This window comes from Trichoplax adhaerens, genomic scaffold (genome assembly GCF_000150275.1).
Source record: "Trichoplax adhaerens TRIADscaffold_4 genomic scaffold, whole genome shotgun sequence".
Taxonomy (NCBI): Eukaryota; Metazoa; Placozoa; class Uniplacotomia; order Trichoplacea; family Trichoplacidae; genus Trichoplax; species Trichoplax adhaerens.
In genome coordinates, this window is record NW_002060946.1 from 4,724,969 (window position 1) to 4,743,491 (window position 18,523).

General features: G+C 31.0%; 2 protein-coding genes across 2 annotated transcripts; both read left to right on the plus strand.

The window, feature by feature from the left end:
- Window positions 1-638: 638 nt before the first annotated feature.
- Window positions 639-2,699, plus strand: TRIADDRAFT_50218 (uncharacterized protein; the record flags this gene model as incomplete). Its single annotated transcript, XM_002111535.1, has 9 exons — window positions 639-713; window positions 834-905; window positions 989-1,107; window positions 1,204-1,270; window positions 1,390-1,515; window positions 1,623-1,814; window positions 1,896-2,002; window positions 2,082-2,184; window positions 2,601-2,699. 9 exons carry the CDS (start codon window positions 639-641, stop codon window positions 2,697-2,699), a joined length of 960 nt encoding a protein of 319 aa, XP_002111571.1.
- Window positions 2,700-8,401: 5,702 nt separating this feature from the next.
- Window positions 8,402-9,133, plus strand: TRIADDRAFT_63869 (uncharacterized protein; the record flags this gene model as incomplete). Its single annotated transcript, XM_002111536.1, has 2 exons — window positions 8,402-8,605; window positions 8,812-9,133. 2 exons carry the CDS (start codon window positions 8,402-8,404, stop codon window positions 8,947-8,949), a joined length of 342 nt encoding a protein of 113 aa, XP_002111572.1. The 3' UTR covers window positions 8,950-9,133.
- Window positions 9,134-18,523: the final 9,390 nt, after the last annotated feature.

Consider the following 18,523-nt stretch of genomic DNA (forward strand, 5'->3'; position numbering starts at 1 on the left):
TATATCTCCTTGATAATAATGACCTGTTCTAAACTGATAGATGATTTCTTTTACCCATTATGCTAGTTATTGGCACTAAACGAGCCAGAACGGTGATAGATTATTGTCGTTTCCGATTTAGCACAAGTTGTCAAGATTGCATGCAAACACCTAGAAAATCGATACGGTATTTTAACATACGATAGAGCATAAAGAAAATGTTGTATAATTTAGTACGTGTAAATAACATAGTTGAAGTGGATAAATGTAAGATCAAGGTTAGAAATTTCTCTCAAATCACTTTCTCATATCACTTATTTAGAGACATAGCAGCTTGGCTTGGCTTTGGTGGAGGCGTATTGACTGCATTTGGTACCTTTACAACGGTAGAGAAATTGCTATCATAAGAGCTTAGTCAAGTCCTGGGTTTGGCTTAATAACTGATTCTTTTTAATTACTATTATTATCATATTATGCAAAGAAAGCTGAAACTAATGAAGATCTTAATGAATCTCAATTTATGGCAAAAACAGTTACTGATCTCTCTAAACTCAAACAGGTTTAACGACTAATGCATTTATTAACTTAATCGATTGCAAATGTAAACCATCTGAAATTTTTAACACTGTTACTTATCCTCTAAAACGAAAATAATTTCTATGGCTCATGAAATAACTGTAAAGAATAAGGATGCTATGAGAACCAGGATGGAACTAATGATTTTAAAAGTTCAGGTAGAAAATAAGCCTCATCATAACCCTTAGATGGTTTTCTTTTACCGTTATGTTATAACCTTACCATTTCTTTTTGGTATGATTATCAATCATCTTAACAATCTTCGCTAAAAACCATAGGCAGATTTCTGTAAAAGTTTGCAAGAATTTGATGATAAGGAGTTTATTGTGGATAAATGGGCTGGAAAACGTGTATGTTGAAATTATGAAATTACTAATGACAACTTCATCGTTATCAGACTCTAAAATTTTTCTATATGGTAAGGGGATTACAGGGCAGTGGAGGCGTTTCTTGTATAATTCAAAATGGAACGGTCTTCGAAAAGGCTGCAATTTTGACATCGGTAGTCCATGGACATTTGTCTGATAATGCAGCTGAACGATTAAAGAAGAGGTATTTTTTATGCTAAAATTCAGCCTAATAACATAAAGCAGTTATTATTGCATGTATGCTACTCATCTAGACTAATCAATAATATATATTTTGTAGGCGAAGCGATATTAGAGGCACAATCATTCAGTACTTTGCCGCTGGCCTTAGTGTAGTTATTCACCCGGTACCACAAATAGTTTGAAAGGCATCTTAATAATATGATTTAGATATTATGTACCTTAAGGAAAAAAAATTTAAAATTGAATATTATTAACTATTTATGAATACTTACTATTATAATAGCGTAATCCTATGATACCCACATTCCATTGCAACTTCCGCTATTTTGAAATTATTGACGAACATGATAAAAGATACTGGTGGTTTGGCGGAGGAGTAGATTTAACGCCTTACTATCTGGATGTAGATGTAGGTTGATATGATGATTTCTCATATAGTATGAGCTATAATTTGTTATTGCTTGGATAAATGTATTAATAACGATGACAATGGCTTACTTTACGCTGCATTAACAGGATGTTAAGTATTTCCATAAAACGTTGAAATACGCATGTGATACGTATAACCCAAAATTTTATCCTGAGTTCAAACAGCAGTGTGATCGATATTTTTATATTGAACACCGTCATGAGCGTCGAGGTGTGGGCGGAATATTTTTTGATGACCTTGATTGCTTAGGCCCACAAGGAACATTTGAATTTGTAAAGGTTCGATAATAAATTTTGTAGCTCATTCCGTAATTCGACATAAAATAAAGTAGGCGTAACTGTTCAAATTTCCTTTTATAGACATGTGCACAATCAATAATTCCGTGTTACTCTGCGGTTGTGAAGAAACATTTAACCGACGCTTATGGCTATGCTGAACGTCAATGGCAGCTGCTTCGTCGAGGAAGGTACTTATCAATTGTATTTCCCACTGTTAAATCATCAGAGAGTGATGAAGGATTTCATATATTTTTAATCTCATTCAAGATATGCGGAATTTAATCTTATCTACGATCGTGGTACTAAATTCGGTCTAAATACACCTGAAAGCAGGGTTGAATCTGTTTTAGCTTCCTTACCATTAGAGGCGGTGAGTTAGTTTCTATCAGCATCGTCAAAGTTAATTTATATTATAATCAGGGAAGAAATAGTCTACTAACAGTATAAATTGTGTAGAAATTTTAATGCGTATGCATTTACAAAGTACGGTACATATATATCGACTATTGCTTGCATGATATACATGTATTACTGTCTATGCTGTTTATAATTGTATTGATTTTGAATTATATAGAAATTCAAACATGAATATATTTATAAAGTGCTGTACATCCATAGTACATATCAGTCACTGGCAGCATAACATAGATATATTATTGTCTATACTGTTTATTGTGAATTGTATAGAAATTCAAATTCGAATATATTTACAAAGTACATTTATATATATTGGTCACCGGCTTCATGATATACATGTACGAGTATTATTGCATATACTGTTTCTAGAGATGGGACTATAAGCACTCACCATTGCCGGGTTCGAAAGAAGCAGAGTTAATAAAAGTACTTGTAAAGCCGAAAGATTGGGTAACAGATGAAGACTAAGTGCTCTACTATCATTTATTAACATCGTCAATTACCTGAGATAATAAATCGATTCGTTGGTATTTTATGATTTTAAAAACTAAAAGTGAATTTGTCCTGTGATTTAGATATTTCTCTTACGTAACGACAATTCTTTAATATGTTATATTATCGTAAATTAAAAAAACGAATAGAATAGTATTTTACGGTAATTAATCTTACACCACTAAACTATATTTACAAAATGATATTCTTTCCGTAATGGATTATAAGTTAGAAATTAGAATCTGGCTATGTACAAGAATAGCGACATGTATCATATTCATATTTTGCGTAGTTTAATTGTGTTATCCATTAGATTATGCAGGGTTATCGTAAATCCTATACTCAAATACTGGAATGTTTGTAGCTTATCCTAGCTATATCATCAAGTAATCCTTCTATGACATACGTGCATTATATATATTAAGTCAGTAACGGTCTACATAACATAATATCGGAATAGATCTGAAAGTAGCAAGTAAAACAAATTAGAATAAATTATAATCTTATTACGAATTGAGTAATTGCTGTTGATAAAATCTATTATCTGTTCTCATTCAGGTTATATCATTTCTTTTGGACTCATGTAAAATTTAATGTATTACATTTGATTCTTGAACATTTCAATTTGACATGTTAATGTTTTGTGAATGTAATCTATTTGGATTAAAATTTTACTTCTCTACAATATATGATACTCGTAAACTTGAAAGTTCATAAATAATTTGTATATTTAGTAAAACTTATAGCCATAGAATATTTTACTCTTTACAACGAATAAGTGTTGATGTCAGCGTGCTCATGGAATATTTTCTCCAATCAGTGGCATACATCTGACACGTTCAATGATGTATATCTCACAAATATACATTTTTCCTAGTTTGAAGACTTTATAATCATAATAAGGCAATGAATCTTTAATGAAACCAAATTATCCTCCACGTAATTGTAACTGATACTCATGAAGGAAACTTGTGGATGGTAGTATTTGCAGTTACAATTACATCTATATACAATCTCTAACGCGTAAAAAAAGTATTAAGGTTACTATTATCGAAACTACCGTAGTCTTTTAATGATAAAAGAAGTTGAAAATCATAATTTTTAATTTAACTACATACATTACCAGATATAGAGTATCAATCATTAAAAATTCAATAGATATTAAAACTTACCTTTATCTAATAAAATCAAACTAGTTACTAATCCGATTTAAATATAATCAGATACGGAGCAGTTATTATATTTACAAATGCATGTTCTAATCTTTCTTGTGCTTGATTGATTCCGTGGCATACGTATATCAATTTAATATTATTGCATTCTTACTTTTAATTTTGAAAGAAATTCTACTAAAGTAATACGTACTTATTTCAATATAATTTAACGCTAATTAGCATCTTAGTACGAGATATCTTTTTAATATGTACCATAAATCACAGAAAGAATATACATTCCAGAGATCTTTCAATTATATTTATTTACACCATCTCATGACGATAAAGTTATATATACGCGTACATTCGTATTATTTAATTCATAGTACAAGATTCCTATGGTGGTGTAATATCTGCATTGCTGCTAGTAAATTAGAATCGGTAGAAATGATGGACTTCATCTTGGTGCGATGAATACTGTGTAGTGTGAAATCATTTTCTAAATATGTATGTATTAGTTTGTAATGCTGAATGTGCTACATGACATAAAATAAATACAGTAGATTGAATATTATTTCAACGAGACTATGTTGCAACGACAAATATTCAAATACATTGCCATGATATAAACATCAGTATATGCTATTAAAGCTAGAATATTGTTTTATCACTTATTATCTCAATTATATAATGAATGTATCACCCTACCATTTATGAGGCAACAATCAAACTATTTGAAATTTCTGGATTCTATAATATACTCGTACTTATATTCGATGGTATACTTGATTAAGTAAACAAAGGCAAGAGTATCGGCATTGCTTTTTGATGACTTTTCATCAAGGTCGATAAGTGCTACCAGTACCAACAGGCTTCCAGCATAATACGGTATCGCATACGAGTATTTAGGACAAATGATCACAATGATAGATGCCTATCAACTAGTGCTTAGATATGGCATCACATTTCCATAAGAGAATAACTATTTTGTTTTCTGTTTGCTATTGTAATTCGAAATTGATTGATTGCAAGACAAGCACAGTATCGTAATCTCTTTTTCATACAATAATAATTTTATTTTGGAAAGAGCAGAGTTGTATAGCTATTGTAATCTATCAACTATTTCATCTGAGACGGTATTGAAATTTTACAATTAATTGATTTTAATTAAGGTAAAGATATTAGTCAGATGCAATCTACATATGTTGCTAACTTAGCCCTCTCAATAGGATTAAGCTTAGAGTTACTGCTGACGATTAATGTGACAACTGAGCTTCCTACAGCTCAAAAGGTACTCCGATTATAATTATTGTACTGTATCTTGCATTTAACCCTATACTGGTTAACTACCCTTACCCCAATGCAAAGCCCGTGATAGTTTTGCTTACGTGTAGTTTTTAATGTGGCCCTTCAATATATAAATATTGTCTTACTGTAAGTAGTAAAATATCGATTGCAATATGTATTACTGTAAATGTCTATCATTACATAATTTAAGAATCCTCAATGGATCTCACAAATACCAGTGGACTCTTCCTTGGAGAACTCGGTTGTGAATCTATATAGTAGTCTTGAAATATTAGCACAATGTTAGCACATTATTTGTCCTACTTGATAAATTTTGAATTGTGACATTACATAATGTGTATACGCAATAACGAGGTTCAGTCACAGAATTAAAGTAAACATTACTTAATGATTACGTAGATTAAAAGAACCGTTCCGTGTTTGTAGTTACGGTTCCCTACCAGTCATACTTTAATTACACTCAATCTAAATTAAACTAAATTAAGAATGCAACGATTGAATTTGCATAAAGTCTATAATTGATTGATTATCATGAATCGGTAACGAATTGCGTGCTTCGTGTAATACTATGGGCATGACGATCAATAAACTCTTATGAATAGTAAAGTTCCGAATAGCTTTAGCGATCATACAATATTATTTGAACTTACGGAATAAATTTGAACTATTAATTTCTTGATTACTCTTCATTACAAATTATAGAATTAATAGAACTATTTTATGCCATATAACTTAAGTTTTACGGGACTGTTAGACTGTTATAGGAAAACAGTCTGATAAACTGACGATTTTAAGAAAATTTAGCGAGATTAATGATCATAAAAATGTTCAAAGCGATACTTTAACTTTACTTATTTTTCTTTTATATCCAAACAATAGATAAGAGTTAAACTAAGTGACCTCTTTCCAGTCCAGATCTTAATGAATAATATATGTAACGGTGCTCGATGATATTTTTTCAATTATTTTATCTACCCAGCTACAGTATTAATTAAAGTTTAACGACTACATTCAAATAGCGATATTGAATTACTTTTATTGTGGTTCTCGATTAATATCTTATTTATTCATAATACACGCATATTCCTGGTCCTTGTCTAAATTAACATACGAGTATCCTTGTGACTCGTAATGTGCCATGACATCTAAAGGATTAATTATTTCCCTACTTCACTAGTGATGATGCTACATTAATAAGGAACTTTTTATCAAGATGCATTTTAGTATGGCAGTAGACAAATTTTTATCAATTTCCCTTAGTTTCTGTTTCCAATCTTGCGCTAGCCTGAAGTGGTTATTGTAACCTCATCAAATTACCCGAATAGTTGTCTACTGATGCTATTTTCTGGTTGCTATGCTACTTGGAATATTGAACACTATTTTACTACAGTATTCAATTGCGGTAATTATTTGTTTACTCGGTCTAATTTTCTGATTACTGTATTACGTTAACAGAAAGATACAGAGTGATTGTATTCTGATTTTAGCGCAGCGTTAATGCGGAGATAGTAGAGGATTACTTCTTACTATGTTGCTGCATTTAAGTGTTTGTCTACTGGGCTTATTTCCTGGTTTGGGATAATATTAGCTAGTTGATATTAGCCGACTATCTTACCTTAGGTTAGTTATTTGCTCACGCATCTGGTGCTATTTTTCAATTGTTTTACGATATCAATCATGGACTACTAAAAATTTTTTTGGCAGTCTTTGTATAAGTATAATATTTTCTAAATTGTATTTTGTTGCGTTGATTGACTAATTTGTCTACCATCCTATTTTTTGAATGCTATTGTGAAAGGTCATCCATACGAATATGTTATTCCTATGTATTTTCGTAATCTAGTCGCTTAATTAATTATATATTCGTACTTTTTTGCTTTATTAGAACGTTTGCTTTACGTGAAAATATCAATTGAATACTATTTCAAATAAAGTTACGATAACAGACTAGCAATATGATAAAGGAATGACAGCAAGGGTAAGATATGCTATGTTAATAGAATACAAGGCAAATAGTCGCAAGTTTAAAATTCCATATACAGTTTCCTCTTTCACTAGAATCAAAATGAGGAAACACCCAACGTAGAACCATTCTTCCTGCTTTCAACCGGTAATATCTTTGAGATTACAGTATATCGACGTAGATGATTATGAAGAGATCCGTTACTTAATTATTGATGCACGTGATTTAGGGTGTAAGATTGTTCATGACTAATTGTCTTCGCTAATTTTTATTGACATAACAGGAATAGTTTACCTTATTGTAATTTAATAGGCAACTGAGACAATTTAGACAATAAGAGGTTTGTTATTTCTAGCAACATTTAGTTATTTATCTTCAAATTACAATAGATTTAACGACCTAATTAACTAAATTAGGCTTGCCTCCTTATTTAATGAATAATAAACTAGCAGCAAATTGTTAACTTTAGCATCTCATTTGACGACGATATAAAGATCAATAATCGTCTAATGATGTATCATTTAGAAAAATACCAATTAACCGAAAAAGAAATTATAATTTTCGCTAATAAGCAAGGGCAGATCACAATATGAATGCTAAAAAGTGTCGTAACTCGTGACGGATTACATAATGATCTATTAATTAGCCATAATGAGATAAATTAGATTATTATTATTATCTGCAGGGTTAGAAACGATAGCAAATTCCTTATAATATAATCCACTAGCCATTTATGATAAAGAATATTGGAACATTAATTTCAACATGATCATTATACTTTTAATCTACTGTATTTATTCGTATATATGCAACAAAATCGTCATATCGTTATTAATTTATGTACTATTATTATTCAAAATCAAATAGTTTTAATGACGCATGTTTTGGCTTGCAATGAAGGTTCAAATCCTATCGTTACTAATGCAAATACTAATTAAATCATTACTAACCAGACCAAAGTCAACATTCGTCAACACCCAACTGTTTATTTATTGACATTTGATGATTCACAAATAGAAAATCTCCTTCGCATTCAATGGGTAAGCTATAAAAGTAGGTTACAAGGCGGAAGTTTTACATTTTCTGTCTTGCCTGCTGTGCGAAACAAGGTATTATAAATCGTTTGTTTCATTTTAACTTTAAAGTATGCAGAGTATAAAAAATCGACTAACTTGAAAGCGTACATTATAGATGGCATCATGTAATCACTAAATTTAATATTTTAATATATTGATTTACTTAGGATAGTCAAAATGAACATGAAATTGGCTTTGATTGCCTCCTTACTTTTGTTGGCTGTTATTGTCAACGCTGAGGAAGAGAAAACTCCAGTCCGTGAAGAAAATGAAGATGAAGAATCACAATTGCGTGAACTCGAAGAGGAAGATTCACCTGTGCGTGAATTGGAAGATGATGAAGAAGAAGAAATTGCCAGCCGTATGAACGAAGACAAACTCGTAAGTTCAGGATAAGCGTGCATTGACCTATTTAGTCAAAAATTCTAAGGTTTCCAACTCAACCGGCACTACTGCAACATTTGGCCATACTTTCAGTATTCTTTCAGACTATACGTAGAACTATCGTTTAAATTGCTAATTTTAAAATTCTGTACCTACGATATCGTCGCTTTATCAATAAATTAATTATACTTTTCTTGTGCTAGTGGAGTCGTCGTCGCCGCCGCTGGGTCTCTTCTCGTCGTCGCCTTGTCTTTCGTCGCCGCTTTATCTATTATCGTCGTCGCTATATCATTTATCGTCGCCGCTTTCTCTCCACTCGTCGCCGTTGGGGAAAAAAATAAATTTGCCGTAGTGGTATATAGTAGCATGAATAAGAATAAACTAAATCATCGGCAATAAATAAGGATCGCTTGAGATCATTGTTTACTCAATTCTGACCATTTAATACAGCGCGATGCTTTCTTAACTTGATTATTATGATGCTAGAATGATGTAAAACGCAATAAAGATCAACTATTTGCAATATAAAGTACTTGTGATTTTATGTATTATTGGTAAAAATTAAAGTTAAGGTTGTAAGCAATCACAGTGTAGGATCATCTTAACATAATTATTCGCTTATTTTGAAGACTATTTCCGAAATTCAGTTAGGTCAAGACTGGTTAGAATACATTAGCGATTATTAACCAAAATTGACTGGAGATTGTAAGCAACCACAGTTTGTAATCGCCTCTACATAATTATTCGCTTATTTTTTGAAGACTATTTCCGTAATCCAGTTAGGTCGAGACTAAGAACACACTAGTGCTTATAAACCAAAAACTAATCCTACTCATTGTTTGTGACGGCTCTATTTACATATCAGTGTAAAATAGTAACGCGTTAGAGGCAGTCGTTTATGAAACCGGTATTCCAGTTCGACCAGTAATGGTTCATTTGCAAAATTTTAGCTAAGAGTTAAATCAATTAAATTAAACTCGAATAACCTTAAGTGATTAATTAAGGAGAAACGAATCTATAGAGGATTTAATATAGGTAAATTATCATCTATTCTATAGATTGTAGGAGTCTAATAATCTAGATCCGTATCAACATGACTGAGATTCCTAGAATTTCAGCTACAGATATAGTTAAAGTTATTGCGTTTTATATCTCCATTTTCAAGTAAAGTATGGATAGTCACGCATGCTAACTTTAAGCAGATGATTTTCTAAAAAAGTAACAGCGATAGCAACTATTTCCATTTCTAGTTTGACTTACGATCAGATTATTGATTGAATCAGGCTGTAAACCGAATTTTAACACCTAAAGAAAATGTAGTTGATAAATTTTCAATTTACTATCAATCATCTCTGTGACTAGCTATACCATTCACTGGCATCACATGTTTATGTTATTAAAGTATAACGCTATTTGGTTTTGAAAGCGTAAGAAGAAGATACTATTTATAATAAAACTTAGTGAATATTATGTTATTTTCAGTCACTCTAATAGCTGTGATTATCACAAACAGCTACTGCATTAAGAGTCCATTTGTTCAAACGTAAAACATAAACAATCGCTGACAGCCTTCGCATCGACACTATTTAGCTAGACTAAAGTATACTGTATATCGATTATTCATCGGTTAGATGTTGAGTGCAATCAACGAAGCTAATATAGCAGTCATAGTATCTCTTTGAATCCGCCAATATTATCTTGTCCACGATATTGATCGCCAGGACATGCTAACAATAAGTTTAATTACTTTAAGTGATGAGGATACTATTTAGATACCGTTATTGGTACTGCATACGATAAGAACATCAGATATAATTGCACAGTCTCGACTGCTTTGCTGATTACTAGCTGCTCGTCAATCACCTGATGATCTTGTATCGCTTATTGCTCTGTACTCTAGGTGAAGAGATGAATTTTTGTTGCGATCAATTTAATCTGTATAATCGCATTTATAAACCTAATAATTTCTTGTAGTAACTTAAAATTGAGTATTGTCTATAGATGAAGATGAACATGGAAAAATATAAAGAAATATGGATATGTTAATTTGAATTTATTAGATATCTATGGCTTATTCCTTTTTCATTGAAATCATATATTAAATTAATATTTAGAATTATTTGTTAGAGACATATGAGTAGGAATTTTTTGATCATTTATTGATTTGAAAGATTGAGAAAGAACATAAAATGTAGTGGTATACAAAAGACTTCAAGTTGCTTATAAAATTTGATATAATCACCGTAGGCAAACTAATTAGAAAGCGTTCTATTGCAATAATAGTTAATCCTAACATCGTTTACAGTATCTCCTATTGGCTAAAAAGGAATGGATTAAAACTTTATTGCCCAATCTTGACCATCTTTATTCTTCAACGAATCACTTAGAACGAAGATTGTTTCTAAGGAAGCAATAGAAAGTTGCGGTAGCCAATAAGGTTAATGTTTTACATTTATTTTTTAGTTCTCATTTCTATTAATCGATAATATGACAAATTTACCTCTTTTTATTCTTTGTGATTATATTATCATGAATGTTTATTTTTATAGTATTAAAAGTTTAATTTTACAGGTATAAAATAATATTTAATTAACGATCACCTTCCTGTCGAGAAATCGACAATGTTTAGGCTAGAATATTGTAGCGTAATAAATTCAAGCATTATTTGAACAAGATATCAAAAATATGTGTATGAAACTGGGATAGTAATTATAGTACTGCCCAAGTACTCCTAATAGCCAGCTTGTAAGAAGTGACATTCAATTGCAATTGATTTCTGTATTTACAATGTATTAGAGGCAATATGTATTATCCTACATATTAGTAATAAAAATTCATCTGTTGGGATAGCTATTGATGGAAATATCAAATATTATAGTGAAATAAACAGTGTACAGTTTGCAGTATTTTGCCATTTAATTCGTTAGCCACTTGTTTGCTCACCTGTTGATCACTTTGTTGACCACTTATTATCGGCCACTCTTTGTTTGTTCGTCGGACACATACGAAATGTACAACTTAAATTTACAGTAACTATCGATAAGAATATCACTATGATTTACTAATTAATTACTCTATTTGCTACTTATGAATTATCAAGTGAATTATATTAGCAGTAAAAACAACTCACTAGTCTAATGGTATTACATATGCGTCTTTTAAATATTGATGTTACATTTCGTAATATGTATCATATTTCATATACTCGTATTACGGTAATATACTTTGAACATTATGTAATGTAGCGACAATGTGCTAATTTTAAGAACAAAAATGATGAATTCTGATGGACGATATACGAATTTATATGTAGTCATTGCAAGATTAGATGACCAACTAGACTGTAATTAGTAGTTCAAGTAAAATTGGTGGATTTGCTATTCACTGTATGCCTCGTCCATGCAATGTATCTATGTAGTAGTTTATCACTTGCTTTCGTCATATACGCGCCGACCACTAATATCATATGGGTATAATTACTTGTAAAATTGATAGTAACAACTGTAACTTTAAAATTAACCCTAAAGATAAACTTAAACTTTTGCTACTTACTGCCATTATAATCTATTTCATCTTAGAACAAAGTGACTTTAGACTAATTAAGGTAAGAAAATAACATGTGAATATATCATCGACCTATGCACTAATGTCTGCTTTATGAAGAGAAATTCAGCCGACTATCTTTAATTCTTAAATATTTTACATAAAATATCTCAAATTATTGATTAAACATTGCCTTTATTTCTAACCATTAATAAAATTAGATACCAACGCCCTAAATAACATGTTTTATATATATAATTATTGAAACCATATAAAAAGTGGTGTTTTTGCGTAAAAAAATAGAATTTTTTCAAGTTAAAAATACGAGTAAACTCTAACTATTAATATATTTTCATGTTTGGAAGGTGAGGTACCGTTAGATATGTTATAACTATAGGATAGATATCATCTAATAGCCGATAGTTGTCACGTATGCAGGCGTTATAACTAGTTTCTTATTGTATCGTAAGGCTAATGACCTTTCTACTGCTATAATATAAAAGTTATGCATACTATCGATGAATGATGTAGCACAAATTAATTAAGCTAAATTATTTTTTGCCCGGCTTCCAAGGGTTACGCTTCCAGAAGCGACGACGACGACATTGTCGCCACTAAAATAAATAATAAGAACAAAGCTTAGAATCTCCATCATATTCAATTTATCAATATATTAGCTGATCAAGATATGTATACGATTAACTTGGATGTGATATTCCTTTATCAAACTGTATACTATACTATGATACAATTAGTAGGCAGTTTTATCTATTTATCGGTGTTACCGTTAATTGATTAGACACAGTGATCTTATGGTTAGTAAATATTTATGATGCTAAACTTACTCATGCGGCTTTCTGGCCGACTTCGACCAGGTCTGCTTCATTGATATCCTTGTCTGAATCAGCTAGTGCTGACTCTTCCTCATCTTCTTCAGCTAATTCTTTATCTTCTGGAACAGATTCAAGCTCATTTTTTAAATCTTCGATTTCGGTAACGTCTTCTTCAGCTGAGATGGCAACCGCCTAGAAGAGTAAGGAGGCGACGATTAACCACTTAAATTTCATGATTCCAGATTATAAAAATCAATTCAGGAGAACAAAATAAAATTTAGCTTAAATTCAGAATTTAATGGTGATTAACATAGTAACGCTCAATTTATCTACTAAATGGAAGATATCATCATGGCACTAGATTCATCTTTATAGTACGGATTAAGCTAATATAATCCATTATAAATAAATGTAAGGCTGATACTAACCAATGATGATCACACCACGGCTGCAAATAATTTTTGGCTGCAACTGATTTGCTTATATAGCTTCCGACGATAGAGCAAATAACAATACTTTCTAAAGGTCTTTATAATAGCTTCGAATTAAAAATCTTGCGTGCACATCATCGAATAACAATATATTTTATTTTAATTGTTCACATTTACGTACACCCAAGAATGATTTTAATTTATTTTAGCTATAAAAGCAATCGTCTTTTCAATGGGCTTTTACGTAATAAACTGATTTCAATACTAAGGTAACAAAAATAAATTATAAAATGTCATTTATTTTAGATCATGTACGTATGTTTACAAGTGGTATTTCATCCAGTTTTTTAAATATTTAACTAAAGTCTACTAGGAATAAATAAAATTAAGAATACCGATAATGTAACATTACTTTAACGAGTTTGATTTTGTAACTTGATTCATAGTACTAGTACTTGTCTATTCACAACGTCAAGTGAAAGGAAGAGAAGGAACCATAATAACAAAATGATGATAATTATTTATAATTGTAGAAGTTCATCAATTGAATATGCCATGAACTTGCAAACAATATACTCTGTATCTTATTGTTTTGCTTCTATAACATATTAACTCGAGCAATAGAATAAACTGCAATCTCAATTATTACCGTCATTTTATGAACACTTTTAATCCCATAAAATACAAAAAGCGGACTTTTCAAGTATTTATGCATGTAAGATACACAGTATTAACGAAACTTGTTTTTAGATGAAAAAAAAGGTTAAGGTACTTGCATGCAATATCCTGTAGCTTATATGCACCTATGACCTTTGTAAACTTATTTACTAATTATTGCTATCTAATAATCTCGTAATTATTGTAACTAAAGATAGATTTAATACAAATCTATAATGAGGCTACTTCTTAAATCTCATACAATGCTGCAGTAGGTATCACTCAATATAATTATTATGATTTGCATAGTCAGCTGAATTTAGTGTTACAGGAAATGTCTATGATAGAGCGAGTGGGTTACTAATAAATTAGAATAGGAATTATGCAACCGGTTATTTAAATACAGGTTGTACCAATAAAGTACTTACTATCTAAGTACTACAATGTGATATCTCTTTATATAATCAAGTCGGGAAAATAGGAAGCTATCACGTATACATTGATTTATATCAGTAAACAATGCTTTTAGTCAACGATGACAGACAAACAATAAAGCAAATCTAGCAAATTATTCTTTTTCGGTGCCTTTCAGGATTTCAATCGGCAACCTTAAGTCAACGCAACAATTGATACCAATCTTACAAGAGATTTTGGGTACTGTAGCAGGAGGCTGAATAAAATAAAATAATATATAGATGTTAATACGTGATAAAACCTGTTTAAAATCATTTATTATCTTCTGCACTGATTATCCTTATTATGATACTTCTTATAGCCTTAAGCTAGCATCATCATTACGTATTAGTACATTCATTCGTTGACATTTATTGTACTTTTAATTATTGCAGCTGTTGATTGCATTGAATTGGTTAACAGTAAGCCAGAAACAAAGCAAGCCGTACCTCAGCATGATTCTAACACTGGAATGATGGTGCTTTGCATTTAATTCACTAGTCAATAGCAATGATATTTGTGCCTACCCTTTTGTGCTTGTGATTAATGTCCAATAAATCTATATTAATTGAGTCTGATAATTGTTTTGGTTATTTTCTCCATTAATGTCAACGCATAAGAATAATTTTATTACCTCTTTTTGGTATTAAATTTTTGCGTTAAGACCTATTAGCCCTACCTAATCCCCACTAGAAAACTTTCTAAGGACTAAAATATCATACTTGCGAAATACTATATATAGTTCATATACACGTTCATGCAAACAAAAATAGTATATAATTCTTATATAATGTAAAATATATTTTACCTCTGCATACAGTCTTAGAGTTCTTTCTACTCTATTAATCATTTTCAACGTTACCAATGATATAACTCCACTTTATTAAGCGAAATGCAGGCTAGTAACTATATGCTGTGTATGTTATACAATATACGGGATTCGATATATTTTGGTATGGCCAATCTTAGGTTAAGAAATAAACAAAGATGTGATGTATTACCGGAATTCAAGATTAGTAGATACAAACGAATGTATTTCTTTTCTAATGGAAATTACTATGTATTAGTGAAACGAATTGTACGCTTAAATTTAATATTCAAATATCAAATTCAAGCGTACGATTCATTGAGTGAAATAGGACAAGGAACAATCTCTATTATCATTCTAAAATTAAACTAGGTTGAGAACGGAATTAAAATTAGTGTAGATACAGTATAAAGAGAGGAATGGGGTACTAAAAGATTTCATTTATTTCCAGGAACCTTTGATACTTACGCGAAAATAGCAATTAGTGAGCATTGTTATATTTATTCACGATCCTCATTATTGCTAATGACGTTGTAAACCAATCGGAAAAAATCTTATTATAATAATCAGCAATTGAGATTTAATATCGCCAGAATTTGCCTCCCGTTGATTATAAAAAGCTGATTTAAGAACTAATGGCGCAATCGTGACCCTCCATATTTCTTGCAATACATAGAACACAATAGAAGATAATTTCGTAGAGTAAAAAACATGCGATAGGATCAAAGTTCTGAATTACTCCAATGTCTTTTATTAAATGCCAATACAATATTCACAATAGATAGCTTGAACATGCCAAATTGCAAGAAAATTGTTTTTTATTTACTGTCATACTATTTGTACAAATGTTTATTGTGTAGTCGGTTATTCTGTGGCGATCACTCTGTACCAATTACTCTATACTAAGACTTTTATTGCTAAAGAGGGAACTACATAATTTCTCACAATTTAATAGGTACTCTCTTAATGGAATAAATCAATAATTTAATGAACACTCCCTCGGTGAAATAGATCAATATTAGCTTGAGAGGTGCGGGTTATGAGATGTAGTTTACTTCTACTTATTGTACTGTATAATAATCTCTCATTGGAAGTATCGATTATCAATAATATTTAGGGACTATTTGTCGAGCTTTTATCAATGGTTTTCCAATTATTTATGGATTTCATCACATCCATTTCATTCCAATTGATTCCCTATGAGACAAAATTAAAGGTTGTAAATGTGTAGCTGACGATTTGAGTTATACTTTTCAATATCAGTATCATTGGCTTCATCTGGCATGATCAGTTTTGGCTTGTGTTAGCAGCAAACTAATATTTGTTTACTAACTAAATTTCAGACAGCACTTGTAAATAATAATTTAATACTCTAACCTAGCTAACGACTGATTTCTTATGTACTTTACTATAAAATTTTATTGCTAAGAAGGCGAGTTCGGCAACTCATATACTATATAATGTAATGCAGGAACTACTGGAGAAAGAGAGAGGGGCTGGGCTGTCAACGATTTTTATTGAAGAAAATATCGAGGCTGACTATTTAATAGTCATTTCGTTATGGCAGTGTACGGTTTTAGCTGTATAGTACAGTACAGTTAAAATGGCCAGAGAAATAGTCAGCCTCCACATTTTTGGTAATAGTAGGGTATCCTTCTAGGATTACTAACCATCCGTAATTAATCCCATTTTAATTTAGTGGATATATAGTTTTTATTGCACTGTCGTAGATGATTCATAGATCAATTAACTAGATTAATCGATCTTCTTAAGTGATCACTTTTCTCTCAATTATAACCTAATTTCTTCAAACGCAGATTAATGATGAAAGGCAGCTATTATTTGCTAAAGATAAGGCTTATTTATTTTCCTTTTCCCCATTGATATACACATAAGTATATGAGAATTACATAAATCATCGGGTGCGTCCAACCTATACCATAAATGCAAATAGCTTCAGTTAAATATAAGTATTGAAAATTTTAGCATACGCGTATAGTTGAACTTATCCCATGCGATACCGTAGTCACCGCCCTCACGGTCTTCTTCTCTTGGAACAAGTGTCTTTCTAACTTTTCAGAACTGATTCAGAATCTGAAGCAGTTATTTCTTATCGTTATAAGTAGTTACAGCGATGAACAGTTGGGTTGCTAACAAAACTAGTTTAAGTTTCATTTTTGACGTTGGGTAAGATACTGTGAAATAAAAACTTAGAATGATATGTTTATGTTTAGGCGAATTTATTTGAAAGAAGCAAATAAAATAAAAAATACGTTAGTTTTTAATAACTTCTAGCTAGAATTCACTCGTTGTTTTATTATTTTTTGGCTTATCGCAATGCATACTATATGTTACCGGCAACGTATGTAGATAATTTCGTAAATATATGAACTATTTAGCCCTTCAGTGCGATATTCTTCAAAAACTACTTGGCTCCTAGGTGAATTGTTATACATCCTACTACGATGGAATTAGGCTATTTCAAGATAGAATTTACCACTTTTTCGTGATTGGTTATTGATTAATGAATTCCCATCGGAAAGTTCTAGGACAATTACTCTCGGACAATAGGTCTCGATTTGTCAGCTGTACTCTAGTCAAATCCTTATTAATTACGCATTGTTCGATATTTCTAATTAGATTCCTTTGGGTAAGTCCTTAAATATTACGGTAGATATTATTCTATACCTACCCATTTTATCTCCGTGCTAATTACCAGGTTTAAGGAGATAATGATTCTACAAGAAAGCCTGCAAAATTATTCAAATCTTAGGTATAAAGACTCAGCAAGAAATATAAAGTGAAATCATCCCCAAATACTAATCCAGATACGAAAGAGTCATCAAGAGAGAAAAATATTGTTGCTATTTAATAAGAAGTAAACAGCCAGATTCCATCTTAATGGTAAGTAGATTATTAAAGCATTTTTGATTCAATTTTCTACTCTGATGACTCGCATTTTACAATATCGTTAGCCGTATTCTTTGACTGAACTAGGTTTTAATTAAGATTGAATACCAAATCAAGCCATTTCATGATTTGCTATTCTTTTTGTTGGGCTTAAATAAAATGGTACAGTATTCAATGCCGCAACAGTAAGCAAAATAAGGCAAAATTGCTCTATATGGTTATGTTTGCTAGAATGTTTTTAGATTTACAATGATGAATTAACAAAGGAGTGATCTATTAT